At 46.7% G+C, this 26,759-nt stretch overlaps 1 protein-coding gene and 2 long non-coding RNA genes across 7 annotated transcripts in view; 2 read left to right on the forward strand and 1 right to left on the reverse strand.

Moving 5' to 3' along the window:
• LOC146201362 (uncharacterized) overlaps window positions 1-26,759 on the forward strand; it is a 408,702-nt gene that overhangs the window by 105,852 nt on the left and 276,091 nt on the right. The window lies entirely within an intron of this gene.
• LOC146201369 (uncharacterized) lies at window positions 93-11,207 on the reverse strand. Its single transcript, XR_014705324.1, has 4 exons — window positions 11,053-11,207; window positions 6,793-6,914; window positions 6,154-6,309; window positions 93-947 (listed from the first exon to the last, which is right to left on the reverse strand). It is a non-coding gene; the product is annotated as an uncharacterized LOC146201369 (long non-coding RNA).
• LOC146201370 (heparan-sulfate 6-O-sulfotransferase 1-like) overlaps window positions 19,833-26,759 on the forward strand; it is a 119,301-nt gene continuing 112,374 nt past the window's right edge. For all 5 annotated transcript variants that reach the window (XM_084595795.1, XM_084595796.1, XM_084595797.1 and 2 more), the window contains exon 1: window positions 19,833-20,371. In XM_084595795.1, the coding sequence (XP_084451921.1) occupies window positions 19,890-20,371 (482 nt within the window). In that variant the 5' untranslated portion in view covers window positions 19,833-19,889. The remainder of the gene's footprint in view (window positions 20,372-26,759) is intronic.

Consider the following 26,759-nt stretch of genomic DNA (forward strand, 5'->3'; position numbering starts at 1 on the left):
TGCCAGACCATCAACCCTGGGACCTCCATCGCCCAACTCACGTCATTCGGCAAGTACCTAGGATCATTCTGACTCCTCATGTGCTGAATTTGATACCCAGACGGCCATAGACGTCCGACGGTCGACCGACGGACGTCCGTTTTCGGACCTTCGGACATCCGACGGAAGTCCGGTTATGTTCGATATACGTACAGCGGACGTCCGTCGGACTATCGTTCGTGGATCCGGATCGCGTCCCACGGACGGCCGACGGACAGCCGGAGGCGGACATTCGGACGTTTCCCGGAACTTGCTTGCAGGGCCCGCTATTGGTGTAAAAATTTGCCAATAACATTTGTGTAAAGCTCAGCAAGCATGTGCCATGGAAATTTCAGTCACATACTAATGCTCAATGCCTTTGTCGTGAGAGTAAAGCAGACAATATGCAACAGGTTCAAGTATCCTGTTGTCTGCTTTACTTTCACACACAAAGCACTGAACAGCAGTGTGCAATTAAAACTTCCATCAAAGAGGCACATATGCTAGCTGAGCTTTACACAAATGCATCATTCCTGAAAACATGCGAAGTGCATACCAGCATACGGGGTTGTAAAAAAAGCATTTTTTTTTGGCTTTATTGCAAAAACTGCATGCATAAATAGTCTACACTAAAAAAATATCAATGTTAATGGCATGGTAAAATGCAGGCTAACTGGAGTATTAAGAATCTACTTGAATCATTTTTTTTAATTATCCTGGGCCGTGACAGCTCTTCTCTTGGGGAGGTGGTGGAGGAAAGGGTATTTATTGAAACCTAATATTTCGGAATTAGCGAGGAGATGATCGAGTTCTCTGTGGGCGGCCTCCGCAGGCCGGGATTCCAGGAGCAGTTACTATCCTGTGCATTTGCTCGATCAGCTGTTGCTGGTCTTTCAGGCCTAAGATGGAAAGAGCAGGTTGGGCTCCTCCTGCAATAGAAGGGAAAATGAAATTCACGTTATCTGTGCTGAACTTTGATTACACATCTCCAAGGGCAACTGCCAGTTTCTCTCAATTGCTTTTTCCAGATGGCACTGTATGCATGCATCTCCATTCAGAACTGTCACATACTATATAGAAAGGTCATATAACTCCAGCAAAACCCATACAGACTAACAAGATACAAACGTAGTTTGACCAGAACCTGGCATTCAGTATTTTAATGTTTTTATGTCGTCTCTTTGAACATGCCACTCTGACCAAACATGGCATGTTATGCTTGCTGCTATGCGCCCTCAGCAATGCCCAAGACATGGAGTGCACATGCAAAGAAACTAAGCATAAAGGATGCTGTATATGAATATAAAGCAGGCCGCGGAAACTCAGGGGCACTTCCGTCCCGTCTAATTCTCCCAAGCGGGGGCGAAAGGAGGAAAGAAAAAGCTGGGAGGAGGACTTCTCCCTCGCGCCTAAATTTTCCCCTCGCACTGACGGCGCCGCCGACTGCGCTGCGTGGCTTCGTCCTCGTGTGAACCGCTGCAACCGTTACTACTCCGCTCGTTTTGAATTAGAACCGTCGTCTGCGTAGCCTGGCGCTGTGAATTCTCTGTGTGTTGGCCAAAGTCGCGATTTTTCGTCGCGGTTCTTTTACTCTGTGCATCTCATTCCTGCTGGCTCTTCGCCCCTTCGTGAGACGAGAGACTTATCGGCGTGCACCTCCAGTTGCGTGGACCCATCTCGTCTGCTGATTGTGCTGGCCATTACAGTCGGCGATATCTGCTGTGTTTCGTGTTGTTGAACTTGTTACCTTCATGTACTGTGGAGAGACGTGCGTTTCGAAGAAGACGGTTCTTCCAGGAAGGGTAGTGTAAATTTTTAATCATGCATTTTGGTTATGTATAGCACAGTGACATGTGATTACTTGCATCAAATACCAACCACTAGGTAACTAGAAAGCAGCTATTTGCTCATGTTTCTACATTGCTTTGATGGTATGGAATGCGTAGAATGAATATGTTGCATCATTTATTTAATTTCATATCAACTGTACACATGCTGACAGAAACAGTGCCGGCAAACCGGGTTCTTTTGTAGTGATAAAGCAAGCATGCAAGATTACAATGTTAGCGCAGAACACATAACACTACTGTAAACTGTTAGCTATGTAAAGTGCGTGTGTGTGAGGGATACCTTGTCGCATCTTTTCATTTTCTGTTTCACATGCAGTTAATAAAAAAGAGAAACAATATCTGCTGTTCTAAGTGCTATTTCTTGCTGCGGTCGGGTACGCTTGCTCGCGAGCGCCTGTGCCCTCGAGAGCGCTATGCTTGTGGTTTTTCTTTCCATCACACTGTTCCTGCCGCGAGCCGGTCGCGCCGAGGCAGAACGATGATGCGGTAGAAAATCCACGGGCAGAGCGTTTTCCCGGGAGCGGGCGCACGCGAGCGCGCGATCCGCGCTGCTTGAAGCAACCTACCGACACCCCCTTCAGCGCACCGTTTTTTTGGACCAGTCCGCTATACGGCCTCCCCCGTCATGTCCATTTTTTACGCGCCCCCTCCCGCTATAATCCTATAATGGGGAGTTTGGCGCTAGCGTCTGTAATTCGTGGCCGCTGGGAGGTATAGGGAGTTTCACACCCCTGTATAAAGCACAGCCAGAGCATTGCAGTATTACACAGGTACGCATTGGCGGCAGAAACCTGCATTTTGAGCGGTTTAACAGGCAGATTTCTAAAGTCATTGTTCCTGCTCTGAAAAGAAGTGATCAACAATAACATCATTTAAAATTGTTACCTTTTTGTTCTGTAAGCTGCACATTTCGCTGGTTTCCATGTACCCTCTACCGAAGACATTCCCTGGGCGTGTCAGGGGTATATCGACATCAACATCTAGGCTACAAGCGTCTAGAAAGCGTCTCCTTAGAGCAGCTGCGACGAAGTAACTTATCTGATAACATGCAAGCTGCTGCAGCAGAATAAAGATAGACATTTGACATGTGGCTAAAGCCCAATGTGGAAGCATAGCCCGCCGCAGTGATTGCGCAGTGTTCATGCTTCTACAAGAGTTAAAAGTAAAGTTATTTGTTTACCCACAGCGCGATATGTGACATTACAATAGCAAGGCTTATAGTTACACAAAACACAAAAAGCTGACAACCACAAGCTCCTGATGTATTACCGGCAGCATGCAGCATGGATGTTAGTTACTGAAATATGGTTGCATAATTCTGGCAACCAGCTGTGCATGTATGTCATGGATTTCTCAACTACGCATTAACCCCGGGTAGACGCTTGGCCAGCGTCACGACGCTTTGACCCGTCGTTTGCCGGCTCCCTGATAAAGTTATACATACATACATACAACAAATTACAAAAAAATAATGGTCTTTATAAATGCAGCCAGCTGTTTACAAGAAACACTGTAGCTTTTTTATGGGGAAGGTAACGAAACTGCCCCTGTAAAGGCGCCTAATTTGCCCCTATGTAATATCGGGGACAAAAGTGCGTGGACTACACAAACTGCAATCAAAGCACATAACTTTCACATCGACCAGGAAACTCTGACCATACTTGTCTATGTGAAAGTTGAACGTTAGTTCTTTCATGTGTGCAAGAGAAATAAGGTCACAATTCGTTTACATTGCGATTCTAGTCCAAAATCTCCAGACATACTGTCCAGAGACTTACGCCCTCGCAGTATAAGCCACCATTTGGGTAAGAGATTAGTAAAAGAAGTGTATAAAAGACATTAGTGCTGCTGGACAGCCATAGCTATAAAAATGGTATTGACATTGGAGTACTGCCTTAAGGCGGGACCTAGGCCATTACAAAAGCAAGAGTTAGTGTCCGCTGGTCCTCATTTGAACGAACAAAAAGAGGGGGGGGGGGGGGGAAGAAATCTACCTCAACTACATGCTTTGAGTGACACCAAGCCGCAGTTAGCATTAAAGATATCACACAGTTTTGTGGAAGATTTGGGAGCGCTTTGCTGCTTTCTTATAGGATTGGACAAAAGAGCTCACCATCTTCAGAAAGGCATGTTATATAGAAATGAAAATAGTGAATTTACTGCATCTGGCCACAACAACTTGCACACGGAGAGTTCTCCAGGCCGCGGGGCTGTTTCATTAACTTCAGGACTCCGCCCACATTTCTTATCCCCAATGACAACGAACTCACACATGACTGGCTAACAAACATTTTGGCATGTCTTTCCACTTTCATAAGGTTCTTCACTCTCTCCCTAATACAAGCAATGCAAAAGGGACAACAAATTCGTTTCACAACAAACGGAATTTAGAGAATGGACCTCGAAATGATTGGCTCACTAGGTCACATGCCAAACTCTCTCCCCTAGGAAATAAAAAAAGAAAAAAAATTAGAACCCATAAAAACGGTGTCCCACGTGCGCAACCATTGCCCAAAGCTTGCACCCTTGGCGGCTCCTTTTACAGGGCAATTATTGCAATTATTGGCGTCCGAGTCAGCACCATTGCGGACCACATCAGAAGAGCCAACCCACATCCTCCCGCTCCGCATCATACCGTCACTGTTACACACTTGCCCTTTTTCAACGCCGCCATCTCCCACCATTGTTGACATCCAGGGTTGGAATCCTCAACGAGACCCCACTCAGCGCGCCTACACTGAATAATTGTCACTTTTATGGGCTCCCCAACAAGGAAGAGGGCCTTTACACCCTTCAACCTGACAGTGTTTTTTCTTTGAACAATAAGCAGTTCTTCCAAAAGAGGTACTCGTTTCAAAGCTGTGCTGCCTGCGGGTGATGGGTCTAGTCAGCGTACTAAGGACCCCTTAGTACGCTTAGTACTAAGGACCCCTTAGTTGTATACTGTTTGTAAAGCTCCTTAAATAAACATGAGCCCCCTACATGACACAGCAACGAGAACAAACTGCCTGTCCCCGCGTCTTCGAGTGCGACAGCAAAGTCCTCGGAAGAGGGGACTTCTTTCCCTCTCTGCCTACGTTTCCGTTAAGCACTGTAGCTGCTGTAGCTGCCTCTCTGTGCGCGTCTCTCCGCCTCCTGTCCGAGGGCAAGTGGGAGACGGCCGCAGCTGGGCATTGAACAGGTGACCCAAAAAGAGCAGACTAATAATGGTGCCTAGCATACCCACCGATCCCTTACAGAAATCATTAAAGAAATGAAAGCAACACATCAGATAACGCTACAATGTTTCTAAGTGCAAAGTCGACAACTCCAAGTCATATAAATATATGTACATCTCCGCACATTAACTAGACAGAAACAGTGCAGAGTAAACTAATAATTCAGTGTCTAGCAACACTATTAAAAGGGGATAAAGGCCACGGGGGGCTACGATTATTAGTACCGTTTTGCCTTTAAACTACAATAACATACTTGTTGCAAGCTTAAAATCACAGATTCACACCTGTCACACCCACAGCAATGGAACACACATCTGACTCAAGTCTGCAGAGAAAGAGCAAGCTAGACTATTACAGACGCACCCTTGGTTGTTTTTCTGGCATTTCTGAGGGTGAAGAATCTGACTTGTCAGTAGCATGTATATGAATAAGAATCCTATGACAGTAAATGCATCAGATTTTCTGGAGTGGCTTTTCTTTGCTGACCACATATGAGGTGAGCTATAATTTATCCAACTTGGCCTAGGTTTATTCTATGAATAACAAAGCTATAGCAGGTACACAGTCGTCCACTCAGGCTGAACATGCGAGTGCGTGGCATGCACTTTTTGAGATGCCACTGCATCCATCGCAGCCGCACACCGTAGCGAAGAGGCAGACAGCGTGAAGTACCAGCCTCTAGTCCCTCTACCACCCCTGGGGTCCCAAACTAGGGACCCCTTGTTTTTGTCAGGACAGGCCCCCTCAGGGTCAGCTAGTGAGTAACCTCCTGTATTTGTATCTGATGGAAATGTTTTCCACCACCACCCACATTACGCAGCTGCGCATCATAGCAGATGTGAAGCAACAGCTCCTGGTCCTTCTACGCATAAGCCACTTTGCCTTGATGCATGCCTGCGCACCATAGTAAAGAGGCAGACGACATGACGCAGCAGCTCATGGTACTTTACACATGAGCCCCCCATTGTACTTCGATACGCACCATAGCAAATATACACACTACGCCACACAGCTGCTCCTGGTCCCTCTATGCATAAGCCATTTTGCCTCAATACGCACCTACGTACCTGAGCGAAGAGGCAGACGTGAGGCTGCAGCTCCTGGGCCCTCCATGCACAAGCCACTTAGCATCAATGCACGGCTGTGCACTGTAGTAAAGAGGCGAAGGACGTTAAGCAGCAGCTCCTGGTCCCTCTACACATCAGCCTTGCCTCGATGCGCATCTGCACACCGTAACAAACAGCCAGATGTGACAAAGAAGCTCCTGGTTTCTCTACACATAAACCACTTTGCCTCAATGCACGTCTGCACACCGGAGCAAAGAGGCGGATGACGTGAAGCTGGAGCGGCTGGTCCCTCTACGCACAAGCCACTTAGCCTTGATGCATGGCTGTGACGGATGCATTGCTATTTTGCAAACTGCATGCCACACATTCCCATTCAAGCTAAGAGTGGACGACTGTGTAAACGTAAAATACTGGTTATTTACTTCAATGGACAATGACAAAAAGTAACATGGTGGACAATGTAAAAAGAATTTGCTGCATAAAGTTTGTTGAAACCAGTTCTACATCCTACATGTAAACAAGCTAAAACCTTAATGTCGAAGGGATGTCCTGCGTGTTTAAAATCATCACGCTCAAACAACTTCAACACTGACAATCATGATTCAATATTAATAATATAGATAATGATACAATACTCACTTTTAGCCATACCAAAGAAATGAGAATGCAAAAAGATGTTGCTGTTTTTTCCCCGTGGATGACAGTTTTCCATGAAGTGCTGCTTCCTGTTGGCCTACGAAATCGGCTACAGCAAATGGCATCTGAAAAATTTTTGGAAGCCTCATGCTAGTCTTCAACGAGAAAAGCATTGCCATACAGAAGCAGAACACAAATACTTTTACAACACACTAAAAGCACCAACTGCGGTGTTGTTTTTAGGATGACTAGGTACAGGTTTTGCTGTAGCAAGCCAAATGTTAGCCTTGAATAAGGAAAGCATTCCCATACAGAAACAGAACACAAAAACTTTTACAACACATTAAAAGCATCAATTGCACAAATGCTTGTAAGATGATCAGGTACAGGTTTCTGCTATAGCCCACATCATGTGACCAGCGGTTATCAGAAGCCTTGTATGTGAGCATAGGGCTTAGTGAGGTTAGGAGGCCGAATGAGGCATATACTGTACTGAAGGATGGGCATGTACTGTGTTATCGAGGTTTACCAGAAAGGCGACAACTAGGAGTAGGTTTCCTTGTCAATAAGTATATAGCGGGTAATATAGATGAATTCTATAGTATTAATGAGAGGGTTGCAGGCATCGTAATTAGACTTAATAAACGGTATAAACTGAAGGTTGTACAGGCCTATGCACCTACATGTAGTTATGATGACCAGGCAGTTGAAAGCTTCTATGAAGATGTAGAATCGGCAATGCGAAAAGTAAAGACGCAGTATACTGTACTAATGGGCGACTTCAATGCCAAGGTAGGGAAAAAACAGGCAGGAGACAAGGCAGTAGGTGACTATGGCATTAGTTCTAGGAATAGCAGAGGGGAGTTACTAGTTGAGTTTGCAGAGCGCAATAACTTACGAATCATGAATACCTTCTTCAGCAAAAGGAAGAACCGAAAATGGACATGGAAAAGTCCTAACGGAGAGACTAAAAATGAAATCGACTTCATAATGTGTTCAACCCCCGCCATTGTGCAGGATGTAGAGGTAATCGGGAAAGTTCGATGTAGTGACCACAGGATGGTGAGGTCCCGAATTAACCTAAATCTGAAGAAGGAACGCAATAGATTAGTAAGAAAGAAACCCATCAACGAATTAGCGGTGAGGGGGAGGGCAGAAGAATTCAGGATCTCGCTACAGAATAGGTATTCAGCTCTAACTGAGGATGGCGACATTACCCTAGAGGCAAGGAACAATAATTTCAGAGATATCATTACTGAGTGCGCGGTAGAAGTAGGCGGTAGGATAGTTAGAGAGGATACCGGTAAGCTGTCTAAGGAGACGAAAGATTTGATTAAGAAACGGCAGAGTATGAAAGCTTCCAATCCAACAGACCAGATCGAATTGGCCGAGATATCAAAGATAATCAATAAGCGCAAGGTGGCCGATATAAGGAAGTATAACATGGAGAAAATTGAGCATGCTGTAAAGAACGGGGGAAGCCTTAAAGCGGTAAAGAAGAAATTGGGCATAGGCAAAAACCAGATGTATGCGATAAGGGACAAGGCGGGCAACGTCATCACTAATATGGACAAGATAGTCAAAGTAGCCGAGGAGTTCTATACAGATCTCTACAGTAGCCAAAGTAGTCAGGACCGTAATGAGATTGGCGGTAGGGAAAAACAGTCAGACGTTCCACCAGTGACGAAGGACGAGGTCAAGAAAGCACTAGAAACTATGAAAAGGGGGAAATCAGCTGGAGAGGATCAGATAACTACAGATTTGCTGAAGAACGGGGGGGATATCGTGCTAGAAAAACTGGCCACCCTGTATACGCAGTGCCTGGTGTCATCGACGGTACCGGAAGCATGGAAGAATGCAAACATTATCCTCATTCACAAGAAAGGGGACTCTAAGGACCTTAAAAATTACAGACCAATCAGCTTACTGTCTGTTACGTATAAGGTATTTACTAAGGTAATCGCTAATAGAATCAGGACAACCTTAGACTGCAATCAAGCAAAGGATCAAGCAGGGTTTCGGAAACGGTACTCTACTATCGATCATATCCATACCATCAATCAGGTGATAGAAAAATGCTCGGAATATAACCAGCCCTTATACATAGCATTCATTGATTACGAAAAAGCATTTGACTCAGTTGAAACCTCGGCGGTGATGCAGGCATTGCGAAATCAGGGGGTAGACGAGCCGTACGTGAAAGTGCTGGAAGATATATATAGTGGCTGCACAGCAACCATAGTTCTACATAAAGAAAGCAACAAAATTCCCATAAAGAAAGGTGTTAGGCAAGGAGACACAATCTCCCCAGTACTATTCACAGCTTGTTTAGAGGAAGTATTCAGAGACTTGGAATGGGAGCAGTTAGGGATAAGGGTAGATGGAGAATACCTCAGTAATCTGCGATTTGCTGATGACATTGCCTTGCTAAGCAACTCGGGAGATGAACTGCAAATAATGATTGATGACCTAGACAGGAAAAGTAGAAAGGTAGGCTTGAAAATCAATATGCAGAAGACTAAGGTAATGTTCAACAGCCTCGGGAAGGAACAGGAGTTTACATTAGGTAGCGAAATACTGGAAGTAGTAGGCGAATATATCTACTTAGGACAGGTAGTAACCGCAGATCCGGATCATGAAAAGGAAATAACAAGAAGAATAAGATTGGGATGGAGCGCATTTGGCAAGCACTCGCAGATTATGACTAGCAGCTTACCGGTATCGCTCAAGAGGAAAGTATACAACAGTTGCATCTTGCCTGTACTCACCTATGGGGCTGAAACGTGGAGGCTAACCAAGAGAGTTCTACTTAAGTTGAGGACAACCCAGAGGGCTATGGAACGAAAAATGGTAGGGGTAACATTAAGAGATAGAAAGCGTGCAGAGTGGGTCAGAGAAATAACTCAAGTTAACAACATTCTAGTGGAAATTAAGAAGAAGAAATGGACATGGGCAGGACATGTAGTGCGAAGAGAGGATAACCGATGGTCGCTGAGGGTAACAAACTGGATTCCAAGGGAAGGAAAGCGTAGCAGGGGGCGGCAGAAAGTTAGGTGGGCGGATGAGATTAAGAAGTTCGCAGGGGTCAAGTGGATGCAGCTAGCACAGAACCGGGTTAAGTGGAGAGATATGGGAGAGGCCTTCGCCCTGCAGTGGGTATAATCAGGCTGATGATGATGATGTGAGCATGATGCCCTAGATTCAATTTATGGCTATCACTGTATTAACAAGCATGGGTTTAAAGCTACTTTAATATGATAATCTAAGAACATGGTAAGAGCTTTCAGTGCGAGACAAGCTCAGTATCATGCACTATAAGGTGCTGCATGGCTCTAGTGTAGCTTTGGCATTATCTCGCTGTCAATAATGCAGTGAAGTTCTGAGGAGCCTTTGAATATCTGTAAGGACAAGGCAACAACAATTTTGTTTTCATCTCACTTTTGCTCATCTCGGGTTTTTTTTTTTTCTATTTTTTTTTTTTTTTTAATAGAGCCCGCGGCTTGCATGGCCTCCCAGTATGCCTGTTTTGCATAAAAGAAGGCGTTGCAGGCACCAGAGCTCACAGCCCAACTGTATCGCGGCGGCGGTATGTCAAATTCATGCCAGAACAGCGCAGAACAAAGGGGCAAGAAAAAGACAAGTGCTGACTTTTTTTTTTCTCTCATCTCCTTGTCCGGTTGTTCTGCGCGGTTCGGTCCCACATGCATAACCAACATGCGCAAGGTGCTGTCCTGGTTTGTCAAAGCTGAAGGAGAGTACTAATCCTTTAGTTTAGCAGCTACAGCCGTTCCCTCTAGAAACTGTAGTTGCCGTAAAGCTCAAGAGAGAAAAATCAGCGGCTGTCAAAAAAAAAAAAAAAAAAAAAAAAAAAAAAAAAAAAAAAAAAGCTCGCGACGTTTTCACAAGTGTAGGCATGTCGCACGATAGGCTCGAGTGCAAAAGTTTTCTCGTATAGTTTTTACAACTCAGCACGTAGCGCATGGTTAACAAAGTAACTCCTTTAAAGCTCAGGCAGGCACTCCTTTATCAGAGACACGAGAAGTTGCGCGGCTTACTGGCGCAGCGTCCAGTAATGCCGAGAAAGATGGCCCTCAGACTTGAGGCTGCACTTTAGTTAGTCGGCGCGGAGCCATCCTGTCAGTCTCGCCTAAAACACTCGACCGTTCGGCTGCTGTACAGAGCTGTTTCCTTACCCAAAAGCTCAGCACCATCGGTGCATCGAAAAGTTCCACTAAAGAAACAAAAGTTCGGTGAAATACTTACTTTGGAATCGGCGGGTGAACAAAGTGTGCCAGCCGCACCAAGCCACAGCAAAAACAATGCTAGCAGTGCATTACAGCCGTAGGTATTTGTAACTGCGCAGAAAATGCAGAACACGGAAACGTGAAGCGATCTTCCATGACTAAACTTCAACTTGTCAGGTGGATTGGATTGGCTCATTTCAGATATTTTTGAGGATAGGTTCGGTTTCGTTCTTTTTGAGCTTGCTGCTTGCTGCGTCTATTCAGCCACTGATTAAAATTTCACCGAAGCATCATGATAGAAAAATGTTTAATGTTCATTTAACGTTTATTAAAAAAGTTTTGATGGAAGAATTCAACGATGAAACATGCGGAAAATAAAAAAAACAACTGTTTAATGGAAACGCTTTCTATCGCATCTATTCGCTCTGGCATCATATAATGCAGACTTGACGGCATTACTGATTTATATGCAGTTCAGACGAGCACGACGACTACAAACTATATCATAGCTGTGTAAAACCAAATCCAGTGGCGGACGAACGGCGGCTGTCCGCTGGGCGAACGGATTCGACCATCCGCTTTCGTACGTACGCCGGAATTCCGGCGGACGTCCGAAATCGGCCGCCGAGTTGCGGCCGAGTTCGGTTGTCCGTCGGACGTCAGTGGCCGTCTGGGTAGCTTTTTGGCTAGGAACCGACCGAAAGTCCGGACAATTGAAGTTTTCGCTTCCTTGAGCGTCTTTTTCGCTAGCAGCTTCGTCGCTCTCGCGTCATTCGCCGCTTTAACTTTTTCCGCTTGTTCCTCAGAAACATATTTCCTTCTGAGCCTGATTTTCCGGTAATCTGCACCTATCCCAGACGAAAAGATGATGCCCGAGGCTCGCTAAGCCTTGCCACGGATCTCGATTGTGTTACCATGGCAACGGCACCGCCGCCGCCACGTGCCGTCGATGAATTTCCTGGAGAAACACGTGCCCACGCTGCCGAAGCACGCGCCAATGCCTCAGACGGCAGAGAAGAACGCGCTCATACCTCTGAAGATTTCGATGCGTCTGACTGGATTACCCCAAAGAGGAAAGGCAAACAAAAGATTCCGGCGACACATTTCTCAACGCTGAAAACTGTCGTAATCAGGGCACCAAGTACACTCAATATCTCCCAGGTTAAACCCTACGAAATTCTTCAAGAAATTTCCTCAGCAGCAGACTTGGCGCCACATGAGCGACAGGCTCTGACTCTACAAATCAAATACCACCAGAATGTCATCCTTCTGAAGACCACCAACGAATTGACCGCCCGAAAGGTAGCAGCACTTTCCTCGTTATCCATCCGAGCCAAAACTCATAACATCCAATCTTACATGACGGCCCCGGTGGCATCGTGCCGGGGCGTAATTCATGGAATCGAGAAAGGTCTTTCAGAAGCCGAACTTTTAGAAAGCCTTGAATCGTGGCATGCGACGATCCTGTCCGCTCGTATGATGGGAAAGACCGAGTCTGTATTAATAACTTTTGAAGGCACCCATGTACCTCGACAAATTCTGTTCCGCCGCGTCTTGTACAGATGCAAGCCTGAAAGACCAAATGCTTTGAAGTGCAGCAGGTGCCGTGAATATGGTCATCGGCTGCTGAACTGCCCTCACCCTCCGACATATCAACGCTGCCCCACCTGCTCAGCCCAGCTCAGCCAACAAGATGAACCACATCGTTGCTCCGCCTATTGCTTCCACTGCGGTGGAACCCACCCAACTTTTGACCTCACCTGCCCTGTACAGAAACAACAAGACCAAAAGAGTCACAAGGCTGCATATGACCGAAGGAAGAGTCTCAGGGAACAGCTGGAACCTTCTGTCCAAGACCAGAAAAAGCCATCTAATTCCCAGCGTCCCACTACAAAGCGATTATTGACTACGCGACAGAAAATGTCTGGTCACCCTGGCAAGAAGAACACGCAACCCCTTCATCCTCCGACTCGCGAGGACTTCCCCCCTCTGTCACATGCAAATCAAGAGACGGCACTACCCCCTCGGACCAATGTCTGGCATCAAGAAGTTCAAGAACTGCCAGCTGTCCCACGTCCGCTTCTCAAGCCAGCTACGCTCCCACCACCGGGTAAGCCGACCCCGCCACTTCCCATTTCCCCTCCCAAACCTTTCTCTTATACATCTTCCGATTCCACACCAGTTATCACATCTGAGAATTATATGCGCCACATAAAAGATCGAAATGACCCTATTATCTGGTACCTTGCAGAAGAAATTTCCGCCATTCGCCAAGCATTCGAACTCATGCATACCCTCCTTAGCAATCTCCTGCAGGATGACGAACGCATGGATTTCCTAAATCATTCTCTTAAACGGCCCCGTCCATCTACACCCCCTGAAGCAACTGCTGCATCCTCTTCTGTCCCTCCCGAGAAGCGCGCTAACGTAGCTTAAGAATGGCAGGGAACAATCACATACACATTGTACAGTGGAATAGCAGAAACCTGCGTACCAAGCGAACACTTTATCCAATGGCTCCTGACTTTACCCTCGCAGCCCCAAGTCATTCTCATTCAAGAATCGCGTGCTCTTAAAGGTATTCCGGGATACCGTGCCCTGCATGCAGCGCATGACAGCGACTGTGCCCCATTAGTGAGCACTTATATTCGTCGGGACATCCGATTTGAGGCCATTGAAGTCCCCAGTCGTCTTGAACATCACCTTATTGCATTTACACTGTATTCTGATCACTTATCTCGCCCTTTGTCCATTCTAAATTTTTATAACCCTCCTACAGAGTACACGCTTTTCAAACCACTAATGCACTTTACTTCAAGATTGTTTCGAGACTCCGACTTCTTGATAGGTGGGGATTTTAAAGCCCCGCACGTTATCTGGGGCTCCCCACACACCTTCCGACCTGGCCGTATACTCAACGACGCATTAAACGGAGCTCAATTAACTGTTTATAACACCCCAAACTCCATTACCCGGGAAGGTTACAGGAACCAACAATCCACCATGCCAGACCTCACAGTGGGCCGCGGACTGCGAGAGGTCACCTGGCAAGTTACAGATGAAAAATTGCTCAGCGACCATTACATTATTAACATCACTGTCCCTAGCCGTACCCGTCCGCGTAAACGTAAAATTTCCCACACAAACTGGAATACCTTTCGCACTATACGCGACACCTCTCATACTACTGGCAGTCTTCAGAGCTGGACAAAAGCACTCAAACATGCTCAGAAACAAGCTACGCAGGAGAGTTCCACTTCAGCCCCGTCAGATAATCCAGACCCTTACCTTGTACGCATCTGGAAGAGGCGGAAACGACTCTTGCGCACTCTTCGCACTCAGCCCAACAATGCTCGCCTCTCCGACCGAGTCACCGAATTGACGCGACAGGTTAAAGAACACTGCTTTACACTTGACACCAATCAATGGAACAAAATTTGTAACACCATTAACGGCACACTAAATCAAAAAAGAACCTGGCATTTACTCAGAGAACTACTCGGGCCTCAACCGGCGCCTGTTCCCACTCTCGAGAAGCACTATCAACTAGGCGCGGATGCCTTAACAGCCACACTCCGCGATCTCTACATTCCTCCTCCCCTACCCAGCCTTTATACTCCGTACACTGGTGCTTCCAATGTAGAACTCGATCAGCCGTTTACCCTCTGGGATCTCGACTGGGCGCTAGAACAGCTAAAGCGGAAGTCAGTCCCAGGTGAAGACCAGATTACATACTCACTCATTCGAAATCTCTCTGACAAGGACAAAGAACATTTTCTCAGCATTATAAACTTACATTGGGAAGAAAGCACACTCCCAGCATCTTGGAAACAATCACTTATAACCCTACTTCCAAAGCCAGGCAAAAAACCTGCGCTTGAAAACCTCCGCCCAGTTTCTTTAACATCATGTCTGGGAAAAACCATGGAGCGGATGGTGCTCAATCGGCTCGAGACTCATCTTGAATCCATAGATTTCTTTCCCCCTCAACAAATTGGCTTCCGAAAAGGTGTGTCTACTCAGGACCTATTTTTTCTCCTCATGCACGAATTAGACCCTCCGCCCACTTCCCAGATCCAAGCCATAGTGCCCCTTGATGTGCGAAAAGCTTTTGATAACCTTGCCCACGATCCTCTATTAAACATCCTTGCCTCTACTGGCTGTGGTCCAAAGATGTATGGATGTAGCATTTCTCCGCGACCGTACGGCCAAGTTCCGTCTCCCCGATTCGATATCTGATCCTTTCCCCCTCACACGTGGTACTCCTCAGGGCGCTATTCTGTCACCCACCCTTTTTAACCTTGCAATGGCTCCCCTATCTCGTACTTTAGCGTCTATCCCAAACCTAAAACACACATTCTATGCAGACGACCTTACTCTTTGGTGCACTTCTGGGTCTCCTGGAGCAGTAGAGGAGACCCTACAGCAAGGTATCGATGCAGTCGTTAGTTACCTTGATAAAGTAGGGCTATCTCCCGCACCTGAAAAATCCGTATTGCTGCTGATTGCAAAAACTCGCTATCAACGCCAACATAACCAGCTGATCAATCTCACAATGGCAGGTCACCCCATCCCTCGTGTATCATCCTGCCGGATCCTCGGACTTCATATCCATGAGTCAACCAATCAGGCCAATGTATCTACAACCGTTAAAGTTTGCAATCAGCTTACGCATATAGTTCGCCGCATATAGTCAATAAGCACGCCGGGCTACGCGAGGGTCAAGTCAGGCAGCTTGTCCACGCATTAGCACTTAGCAAAATTTTATATACGATTCCTTACCTTACACTAACTTGTCGCCAAAGACATCAGATTGAGGTTGCGCTTCACATATTGTACAAGGCCGCCCTTAACGTCCCTGTACATACGTCCACGGAGCGCCTATACTCTACGGGGCTGTTCTTGCCCCTGGGAGACCTCATACAACAACATCGCGACCGGCAAATGGCACGTCTTTCTAGCACCAAACAAGGACATTGGATACTACAGCAGGTTGCACTCAAACCTATAGACCTTCCTATAATTACCCCTCCTTCTTCGCTCCCGGATAACCTCAGAATAATCCCCATTCCAAAAAACGTTGCACCCGACACTAACACAGGCAGACGTTCCGCTCGCGTTTCCAACCATGTTCACCCGACAGATTCCACGATCATCTACACAGATGCATCACGAACTAACGTCGAAGCGGCTGCTTACTCAATTCAGAGCTGTAGCGATGTAGTGACGCATACCCTCGGTCCTTACATAGATCCTCCTCCTACAGCGACTCTCGAGACCCTACCAATAGTTATCAGTATTCAAGACCTCGCACAAGCACCCCCTAACCCTTCAGGATATACCATATACACTGATTCAATACAAGCTATACGCGCCATTCACACGGGTCGCATTCCTGAAGAACTACACGATGATCTACACAGAGCTCTTACCAAACTACGTCCCCACACTGTAACACTGAGGTGGATTCCTGGTCACGCTGGAATCCCAGGCAATGAGGTAGTGCATCGCCTCGCCCGCGAACTTCAACACCGGGCGCCTGGGATTCCCTGGCCTTATCCACCACCGTGGGACACTACTCTTCACTACAAAAAAGAAATCAACGTTCACTACGACAACATTAGAGAAACACTCCGTACACTTCCTCTTCCTGATAAATCTCTCACTACCACGCAAATCCGCATTCTTAGACGCATACAACTAAATACACTGCTTACTCCTGCCCGATCTTTTCTATACAGAATCATACATTCCCCTGCATGCCTAAATTGCCCAGAACACTATGCAAACTTGGAGCATTGCATCTTTTCATGCCCTGTCGCCCTGCAATCTCCTCACTTTCCACACCCTCCTCCCCCAACGTGGCGGGCTTGGTTAGCCTCTGACCAGCTGCAAGATCAGTTGGCCTTGGTGACCCTGGCCCAGGACATTCTTAACGCTTAATGCAATGCGTTAAATAAAGTTGCTTCCTCCTCCTCCTCCATAGAAGCGTTACTTGCTTGGTTGCGAGGCCAGGAGCCGGCGTCTCCGGCATGGCGGAGCCATTTTCGCCTATCCCGGCCAAAAATTCTTGTGCGTCCATAGAAGCTTGCATGCTTGGTTGCGAGGCGAGGAGCCGGCGTCTTCCGAGGCCGGCGTCTCCGACATGGCGGAGCCATTTTCGCCTATCCCGGCCAAAAATTCTTGTGCGTCCATAGAAGCGTTATTTGCTTGGTTGCGAGGCGAGGAGCCGGCTTCTTCCGAGGCCGGCGTCTCCGACATGGCGGAGCCGCAGGCCGTCCACGTGCACTGTGCGGCCGCGGTTCAGGTCCGGCACAAAACACGTAAAAACAATCACGAAAATCCTTTGCAGCACATAATATCCGAGTGGATGCAGTTCGGGCACACACCAATGGTTCACGAGGGTGAAAAGCAGGTGAGTATGATGAAGCAGGTCGCCGATGTAAGCGGATTAGTCGGAGCACAGAGACATAAGTCCTTTCGCCGGCCGCCTAACACGCTTCGCCTCCCTCTCTTCTGAGTGAGTGAGTGAGAATTCTTTATTTGCACCGACATGGACCTCGGGGCAGGGGCTCGGCCAAGGGGAGGGTGTCCTTGCCGGCTTTCCTCCGCCGTGGCCGCAGAGAAGGTCTTGGAGTAAGCCTCCTCCGCCAGGCGTAGGACGATTTTTGTTCATCCACGTTTGGGCTGCGGATGTAGGACTCCCAGGTAATTTGATCAAGGGGATCAGTTTTTTTTGCTCCCGGAGAATCGGGGCATTGTCAGATTAGGTGATTTTGACTCAGAGGTACGTTGCAGAGATTGCAAGCCTCTGGGTCCCCTGTCAACTCATTATGCAGAGTAACATGAGGAAAGAAACGATTGGCCTGAATTTTTCGCCAGACCCTGCATTCTGAGGGTATTCGATCTATCTGGTGGTGGATAGATCCTTCTGTTTAGTCTGGGAGTCTCAGAGAGCTCCTTGTAGGTGATAAGGGGGTCTTTGTCTCCGGGTAGCGGAGTCTGGCCGCTCGGGTGTATACATCTCGAGCGAGGCGATGCCTCATTGCCTGGTAGACCCTCGTGAGCTGGAACCCAGATGACTGACACCTCCCGGTTTAGCGGGTGCTTTCCCAGTAGACTCGCCGCCTGCTTGGAAATTAGGCCTTTGCCGAAGTTCCTAACAGCCGCACAACAATCCTAACAATCTCTTCCCAGGTATTATGCATTCCCATAGCTAGAAGTTTCTCTGTCGACGAGTTGGGGGGGGGGGGGGGGATGCCTAAAGCCCTTTCGAATTACGTTCTGATCATTTTCTCTAACTTCTGTACTTCGCCAGGAGCGAGATTGAGAAAGGGGGTGGCATAAGGCATAAGCTATCCTGCTGATTACAAAGACACGAAGCAGTTTTATTAGGAAGTTAACGTAGAAAGACGGGCTAGTTGGTCTTGATAAGTAGAGTGCATATTTTGTCAGCGTAAAATTAAAGACAGGACTAAAGGAGAAAGACAAGGGACAAACGCTGAACTTCATCTGATAGTTTAATGGACGTAACATCAATATATACAAAAATTGTACAACACCATCCCTTGAACGCATGCTCCCGAACCTTCGCCTCTGCATTATCGTACAGATTAGAGCCTCATCACCTATGGCCACGTGTCATTCTCCTCTTTAAAAATTCCAGCTCTTTGGGTGACAGCACAACCGAGCTACTGCTAACACAATTATCACCTTGATTGTGAATCTCAAGGGCCTCAAATATCTCCCTGCTCAATTGCTGCTTGAAGCTGCGCAGCACACGTGTGTCGCTCAACGCAGGGGTGCATGATGGACTGGTAGGGCTAGGGCAACGGCTGCAGGGCAAGGCTAAATGACTACTCTTTACAAGGGATTCTACTGCTCTTCGGTGCTCTCGCAATCTGTCGTTTATGCACCTGCCCGTCTGTCCGACGTAGGTTTTCCCACATGACAGAGGAATCTTGTAGACTACCCCCGTTCTACAGGAGACGAAGCAGGTGTCATGCTTCTTCGTGCATGCATCAATGCCACTCTTTTGCCCATTCACTTTAGGGCAAAGCCGCGACAACTTTTCAGGAGCAGAGAAGACGACAGGGACGCCGCACTTCCCTGCCACCTTCTTCAGACGGTGGGAGAAACCATGAATGTAAGGAACGGCAACAGGCCTTCTTCCTGGCGTCTGGATTGTTGTGATCGCCCTCGTTCCTCACTCTCCGCTTCCCGCAACAGCTTATTCGCTACCGAAGCCAGGAGTTCATTCGGGTAGCCGGCGGCTTTCAGGCGTTCGATCTGGCCCTGCACGCTGATGGTCATAAAGTGTGCACACGACTTTGCGAGAGCAGCACGTAGAGAATTACAAGTAGTCTACAAGATTCCTCTGTCATGTGGGAAAACCTACGTCGGACAGACGGGCAGGTGCATAAACGACAGATTGCGAGAGCACCGAAGAGCAGTAGGATCCCTTCATTTAGCCTTGCACTGCAGCCGTTGCCCTAGCCCTACCAGTCCATCATGCACCCCTGCGTTGAGTGACCACGTGTGCTGCGCAGCTTCAAGCAGCAGTTGAATATGCACTCTACTTATTAGGCAGTGTTCTCTGAGGCCTTTGTTCCTGAGAGAGATTCGCCTGAATATCCCCGTTACCTGGTCGACATACGTCTGCAGCTTTTTCAGGATGGTGGCGTTTTTCCTATTCTGCTGTAGGAAATACCCCAAATTGGGGGTGGGAAATTTGAAATTGGCGCCAAGCGCATCTCGTACCATCTCGCGCGTCCTCTCGCGCGTAATCGGGCGCCTTTGTTGATGCTGCACTCGCTGGCGTGCCGCGCCCGTTGATGTTGGCGGCGGCGCGCTGGCATGGCCCGCAGCGTGGCCCTGCTGTGCGCGCTCGCCGTGTTCCTGCTCCTGGCGGCTGCCTACCTGTGCCCGCGGCTGCCGTCCAGCCCTGAGGGCCCTGTGCTGGGACTGGGACCTCCGCGATACGTGACGCGCGAGGGCCGCCCTAGCAAGCTGTCGTTCGAGGACATGTTGCGCGACGACTTCGAGTTCGACATGCGCGGCGCGGATGTGATGGTGTTCCTGCACATCCAGAAGACGGGCGGCACCGTGTTCGGACGGCATCTGGTGCACGACCTGGAGCTCGAGCGCCCCTGCCAATGCATGCGTGGCCGTAAGCGCTGCCGCTGCGCGCGGCCCCCGGGCAGCGGCGGACAGCGCTGGTGGCTGTTCAGCCGCTACTCGACGGGCTGGAAGTGTGGCCTGCACGCCGACTGGACCGAGCTGACGGCCTGTGTCGACGGGGCCATGGATCGCGCCGAAAAGGCGCCAGCCAAGCGTCGGTGAGTGGTGTTGGGCGCGCTTCTCCAGCGTCTGCTGTAACATGCTGGGCTTATGCGGTCCGGTTTGCGTCATATCGTGTGCACTTACGAAAGCTTGTTGAGTGAATTCCGTCTGGTATATGTCAGCTTGTGCAGTGCTGACGCTTCGCAGACAGGCGCATCTTGGCCTGCAAGAGTGTGTGCCTTACCACTTTTACTTACTACCTGTTTTTTGCTGTTTTGGATTATAATTGTGGCTGTTTATGCAAATTAGCCTGCTATTCACGTAATTGTGTCCAATTCAGTAGCTATGCTACAGGGAACTGGTAGTTTATTTTTACTTTCCAGTATGCCTGGTGGTTGTGGACATTTATCTTTGTTTCTTTCAAAGTTACTGCCAGCCATCAAGAAGGAGGGGGACATACAGTATTAAAGAAAAAGATACACAGCAGAACCCCAGAGGGGGCACCTTTTAAAACGGGTGTTCGTGTGTTTTGTGTGTTTTGTGCGACACCACGGACCCCGGGCACCCACGCTTAGCCGTGTGTGGCATCGTCGTGTCTGGGGAAAAGGGGATCCTGGTGGTTGAGCCGATGCTGAGTGTTTGGACCTTTAAGGCCCCTCGGCGGAGACAACACACCACTTTGGCTCACGCTTCCTACAGACGGCACCTCCAGGCTGACCCACCCGGGGGAAATCGGCAGTCGCCTTTTCCTAACCTCCCCTCCATCTTTCACTTTCCTATCTTCCATCCTACAACTCCTGTTCTCTACTCTCTTCTTGTTTTTCCTTACTTCCTGGCGGCAAGGATTAACCGTGTGTGGAGTAACTACCCTGTGTTACCCCATATTAGGTTATAGTTATGGTGTACAGCTGGCAGAGGCAGGACTTGTTAGGAGTTTCCTGTCCCATCCCCTTGTTGGGCTCCATGGTGGGTGGCTGGCACCATGGCCGAACAGCATACCTTTTTATTGATTCCTCCCCAAAACCAAATGATCGCCTTAATAAAAGGCAGACCGAAGCAGCATCTGACTTTTTCTGCAACAAAAAACAGAAGTGTTCATCAAGTTCCACATAATCCACAGTGAAAAACCAGCCCGTACGATATCCCCATTCCTTGTCTAAGATTCTTACCCAAACACTAGGACGAGGATACAAAGTATCTAAACTAGCCAGTGTAGACCTTCTACTGGAAGTCCGGGACCATGTCCAATGCTCGAAAGTTTCACAGCTTGAGAACTTTGGGGAAATCCCCATTACAGTTTCTGCACACAGCTCCCTGAACTTTGTCCGTGGAGTGATATCCGAAAGAAACTTCTTGAACCTCACAGAGGAAGAAATGCTGGAGGGACTACAAGAACAAAAAGTGACTAACATGCACTGGATTAAAATAAGGAAAGACAACAAGGAAATACCTACCAAACATATTGTCCTGACTTTTGAAACCTCCAAACTTCCTGAATAAATTGAAGTAGGGTACATCAAAGTAAATGTTCGACACTACATACCCAACCCCAAACGCTGCTTTAACTGCCAACGTTTCGGCCATGGCTCACAGAGTTGCCGCGGCCGCAAAACATGTGCTAGATGTGCTGCAAAGGACCATGTACCGATGACTGTGCTGCTGCGCCGCATTGTGCAAACCACCTCGCATACTCTAGGTCATGCCAGTTATGGAAAAAAGAAATTATAACAGTGAAAACATCAGCTTCAAAGAAGCACGTCAACGAATCAAAGATAAAAACCCGTTTGTTATCGCAGCGAAAACAAACTACTCCAAGGTGGCAACGCGCCACACTTGGATCTGATTCCTGTTATTCCGCAAGCAGGACCATCTCAAACAGGGACAGCAAAAGCTGCCCTGTCAGCTGAGAAACGGGGCCAGCCGGCCCCTCAACCGGCTGCCCAAAAGGCTTCTTCGCGGAAGGAAAAGCCTGAAATCTCTTCTCCCGCAGCTCGTGTGCAAACCTCCGAACAGGCGATGGATACTATCCCTCACTCGCCCCCGCTCCAGCGGCGGCACTCTCTTGAACGGAAAAAAAAAAGAGAGCGAAATAAAATAATAGGATTGGATAATCTGGAAACCTAAGTTTTTAGCTCCATCCTCACAAATCGTTGAACATGGCATTTCTGGTCCACTGGAACTGCCGTGGGCTCATTAGAAATTACAGTGATGTAACCGATCTTATAAATTCACTTGCCCCGGTTGCTCTATGTTTACAGGAGACAAACCTAGGGCCTAAGCACACAAACATTCTAAAAAAGTAGAAAGTCTTTCGCTGTGAACGACAGCAAGCAAATAGGTTATCAGGAGGAGAATTCAGTTGCAACTCATCAAATTGACCTCAAAACTAATTATTAGGCTGTTGCGGTCACTATCCTGCACTACAAAACAATAACATTATGTTCTGTATACATTGAACCCCATTCTAATGTTACACTTCATGACCTGGAATCACTTTTTAAACAGCTACCAGAGCCATATCTGGTAGTTGGAGATTTTAATGCACATTCCATTTTTTGGGGCAGTAAACAAACTGATAGCAGGGGCTGTATTTTAGAAGATTTTATTTTGTGCAATGATGTTTGCCTGCTCAATACTGGCAAACCTACTTGCTGCTCGCCAAGTACTGGAGCAATGAGTTTCTTAGATCTGTCTTTTAGTTCACCATCAATTTTTACAGATTTTAAATGGGATGTTCAGGACAACCCACAGAGGAGTGATCATTTCCCTGTCATAATCAGCTTAACACCTTCGCCAGCCATCACACCTAACAAACCATGATGGTGGAAGCTTCACCTAGCTAACTGGCCATTATTTCAATCAAAAGCTAACCTTGAAAACATTTATTTAGATCACCTCAGTGTAGATGAGCTGAATGAAAAAATTACAACTTACATCATAGCTGCGGCATACTTAGCTATCCCACAGTCCTCAGGAGCTGTGCAAAAAAATCACAAGGTCTGGTATTCGCGAGAATGTAAAGAAGCAAAAAGAAAACAAAACAAAGCACGGGAAATTTTTCGCAGGCACCCCATGGATGAAAATCTCATAAATTCTCAGGCAAGAGCCAAAGTACGATATGTCCGCCGCAGTGCCGAAAGGTCTTCCTAGCAAAAATATATATTTTCTATAAATAGTTCAATCACATCAAAAAAAATGTGGGAGCAAATTCGTAAACTTGACGGAAGCTTCTCTCCTTTCACAATTCCATTTATTACAGATCCTAGCATGCAAACGAGCATAGAAGAACAGGCAGACATTTTAGACGAACACTTTTCTTCAGTATCAAGTTCATTACACTACACAAAATCCTTCTTAAAAACTTCAGCTGAAAAACAGACTTCCAACAAGTGGGAGTGGAAATGAACCTTGCAACTCTTTGCTCACAGTACAAGAAATAAATACCGTTTTAGCTGCTGGTAAAACGACGACGCCTGGCCCGGACGAAATACACTAGGAAATGCTAGCACATCTTTCCACACCTGCGATAGGAGCCATTGTGAATTTTTTCAATAAGATATGGGTATATGGAAAGATCCCAGAGGCATGGAAGAAAGCATTTATTGTGCCTTTCCTAAACCCGGAAAGCCAACCACTGCCCCCGGTAATTATAGACCTATAGCCATTACAAGTTGCCTTGCAAAATCTTTTGAAAGTGTTTTAAATATTTGCTATTTGCTAACCTTCTTCCTTCAATCTCGGGAACTTCTAGACATCCACCAGTGTGGTTTCAAAAAAGCATGCTCTACAACGGACCATTTAGTCCACCTTGAAAACACGGTCTGTGAAGCATTTATACATAAGCAGCACTGTCTTGCAGTCTTCTTCGTATGGAGAAAGCATACCATACGACATGGAGATTCGGCATCCTTCACAACCTGGCAGATTTGGGCGTCCGCGGTAGAATGCTGAACTGTTTAAAAGACTTCCTTTCGAATCGTACATTTCATGTGCGCCTAGGCTCAACTTTTTCAAGGAACTTTATGCAGGAGAATGGGGTGCCACAAGGCTGTATATTAAGTACAACTCTTTGTGGTAAAAATGATTTCTTTAAATAAAATAATCCCGAAATCTCTAATGTATTCACTATATGTCGACGACCTACAGATAGCATAGACATTCTCCAATGTATCAACATGTGAAAGACAAGTGCAGCTTACTATAAACAAGCTGGCGACATGGGCAGATCAAAATGGATTTCAGTTTTCACCACAAAAAACAGTGGCTGTTCTATTCTCTCTGCGACGAGGGTTACAAACCGACCCTAACCTGCACCTAAATGAAACAATACTGCCAATAAAAACGAGCACAAATTTCTTGGTGTAACTTTTGACAAGAAACTTTTCTACCACATATCAACAACCTCAAAAAGAAAGCTTCCCGATTCCTGAACATACTGAAAGTGCTATCACACAAACGCTGGGGCTCTGGCAGAACATGTCTTATGCATGTTTATCGCTCAGTAGTACACTCTTCCCTGGACTATGGATGTGTTCTGTATGGGTCAGCAAGACCCTCTTACTTAAAACGTCTAGATCCTGTGCAAAACCTTGGCCTGCGGCTTACAACTGGTGCATACAGAACATCCCCCGTAAATAGCCTCCATGTCGAAACAAATGAACCACCCTTCGCAGACAGAAGAACAATGCTTACGTGTGCTTACGTACTAAAAATAAGGTCCACCCAAAACACCTTTGTCACTCTGTAGTCACAAAGTGCCCATCTAGAACACTTTTTAATAATAAACCGCTAGCAATAAGACCCCTAATTCTCCGTTATGAACAGATATGCCAGGAACTAAACATACATGATACACTTCCAAACGTTGTCCATAGTCCCGAACAAATTGCCCCTTGGTACAGCTTCCCTTCTGTATGCGACCTCTCACTAACACAGTTTGGTAAAGCAGACACCACCTGATCATATAATACAAGAGTTCCTGGCCTTGGAGGAAAGGTACAAAAACCACACTGCATTTTATACAAACGGTTCTAAAACAACTTTTTTGTTGGTAATGGTGTAGTAGAAGAAAAACTTGAAAAAACAGTTAGGCTACCTCTGTGTGCAACAGGTTTTACTGTCCAATGTTATGTCATCTCCTTAGCTGGGGAAAAGGTAGTAAAGTACAACATCGAAAAAAGTGTAATCTGCATAGACTCACTTAGTGTGATCACAGCACTACACGCCAGAAATGCAACACAACCCTTATTAGGAAATGTAATTCATTGCATAAAAACAGCTGAAACGAAATTAAATTCTACTGGGTGCCAAGTCACGTAGGTATAAATGGAAATGAAAGAGCTGGTGCGTGTGCTGCAGCCGCCCAGAATGCAAAAATAGAACGAGTAAATGTACCTCATAGAGATGTCATAAAATATATACAAAGAAAATTGAAAGAGAAATGGCAGGATTCATGGGACAAACAAATCAACAATAAGTTATATGGAAGCCCGTGGTAGAGGAATGAAAAACATGTAGCCACCAAGAGCGTTTCATTGAAGTGGTTCTATGTCATCTTCGTATCGGTCACACATACCTTACACATAACTTTTTACTAACGAAACATGTCATCTTCGTATCGGTCACACACATCTTACACATAACTTTTTAGTAACGAAACACGATCAGCCTACTTGTGAAGAATGTGGAGACATGCTTACAATCAACCATATCCTTATCAGTTGTACAAGACTTGAAGATCTACGACGGAAGCACTTCCCACAACTTTACAATGAACATGTACCATTCCACCCAAGCTTACTTTTAGGAGAAAGGTCATTCATTGACATTTTCTGCATATTTTCATTCCTAAAAGAAGCAAAGTATCTAAGTAAGTTATAGAACCTATAATAACTTTTTAAAGTCCTTTAACAGAGTCCAGATTTTAAACTTTGCTTTTGGCGCATGATGGCCTTAGTTGTCTATGTGCCATAAAACACAACACAACACACGGTACACAGCAGAAAAAAAAACGCGTCACAAGGTTCGAATCACAAGCAGGCAATCAGACATAATCAGTCTGTTTGCACATAAGCCAACACCAATATACTGTGATGAGTGATCTGAACATGCGCATACTCATCATCATCATCATCAGTCTGATTATACCCACTGCAGGGTGAAGGCCTCTCCCATATTTCTCCACCTAACCCGTTTGTGCTAGCTGAATCCACTTGACCCCTGCGAACTTCTTAATCTCATCCGCCCACCTCACCTTCTGCCGCCCCCTGCTACGCTTTCCTTCCCTTGGAATCCAGTTTGTTACCCTCAGCGACCATCGGTTATCCTCTCTTCGTACTACATGTCCTGCCCATGTCCATTTCTTCTTCTTAATTTCTACTAGAATGTCGGTAACTTGAGTTATTTCTCTGACCCACTCTGCACGCTTTCTATCTCTTAATGTTA

The sequence above is a fragment of the Amblyomma maculatum genome, chromosome 2 (genome assembly GCF_055883805.1).
Source record: "Amblyomma maculatum isolate TAMU_Amacu chromosome 2, ASM5588380v1, whole genome shotgun sequence".
NCBI lineage: Eukaryota > Metazoa > Arthropoda > Arachnida > Ixodida > Ixodidae > Amblyomma > Amblyomma maculatum.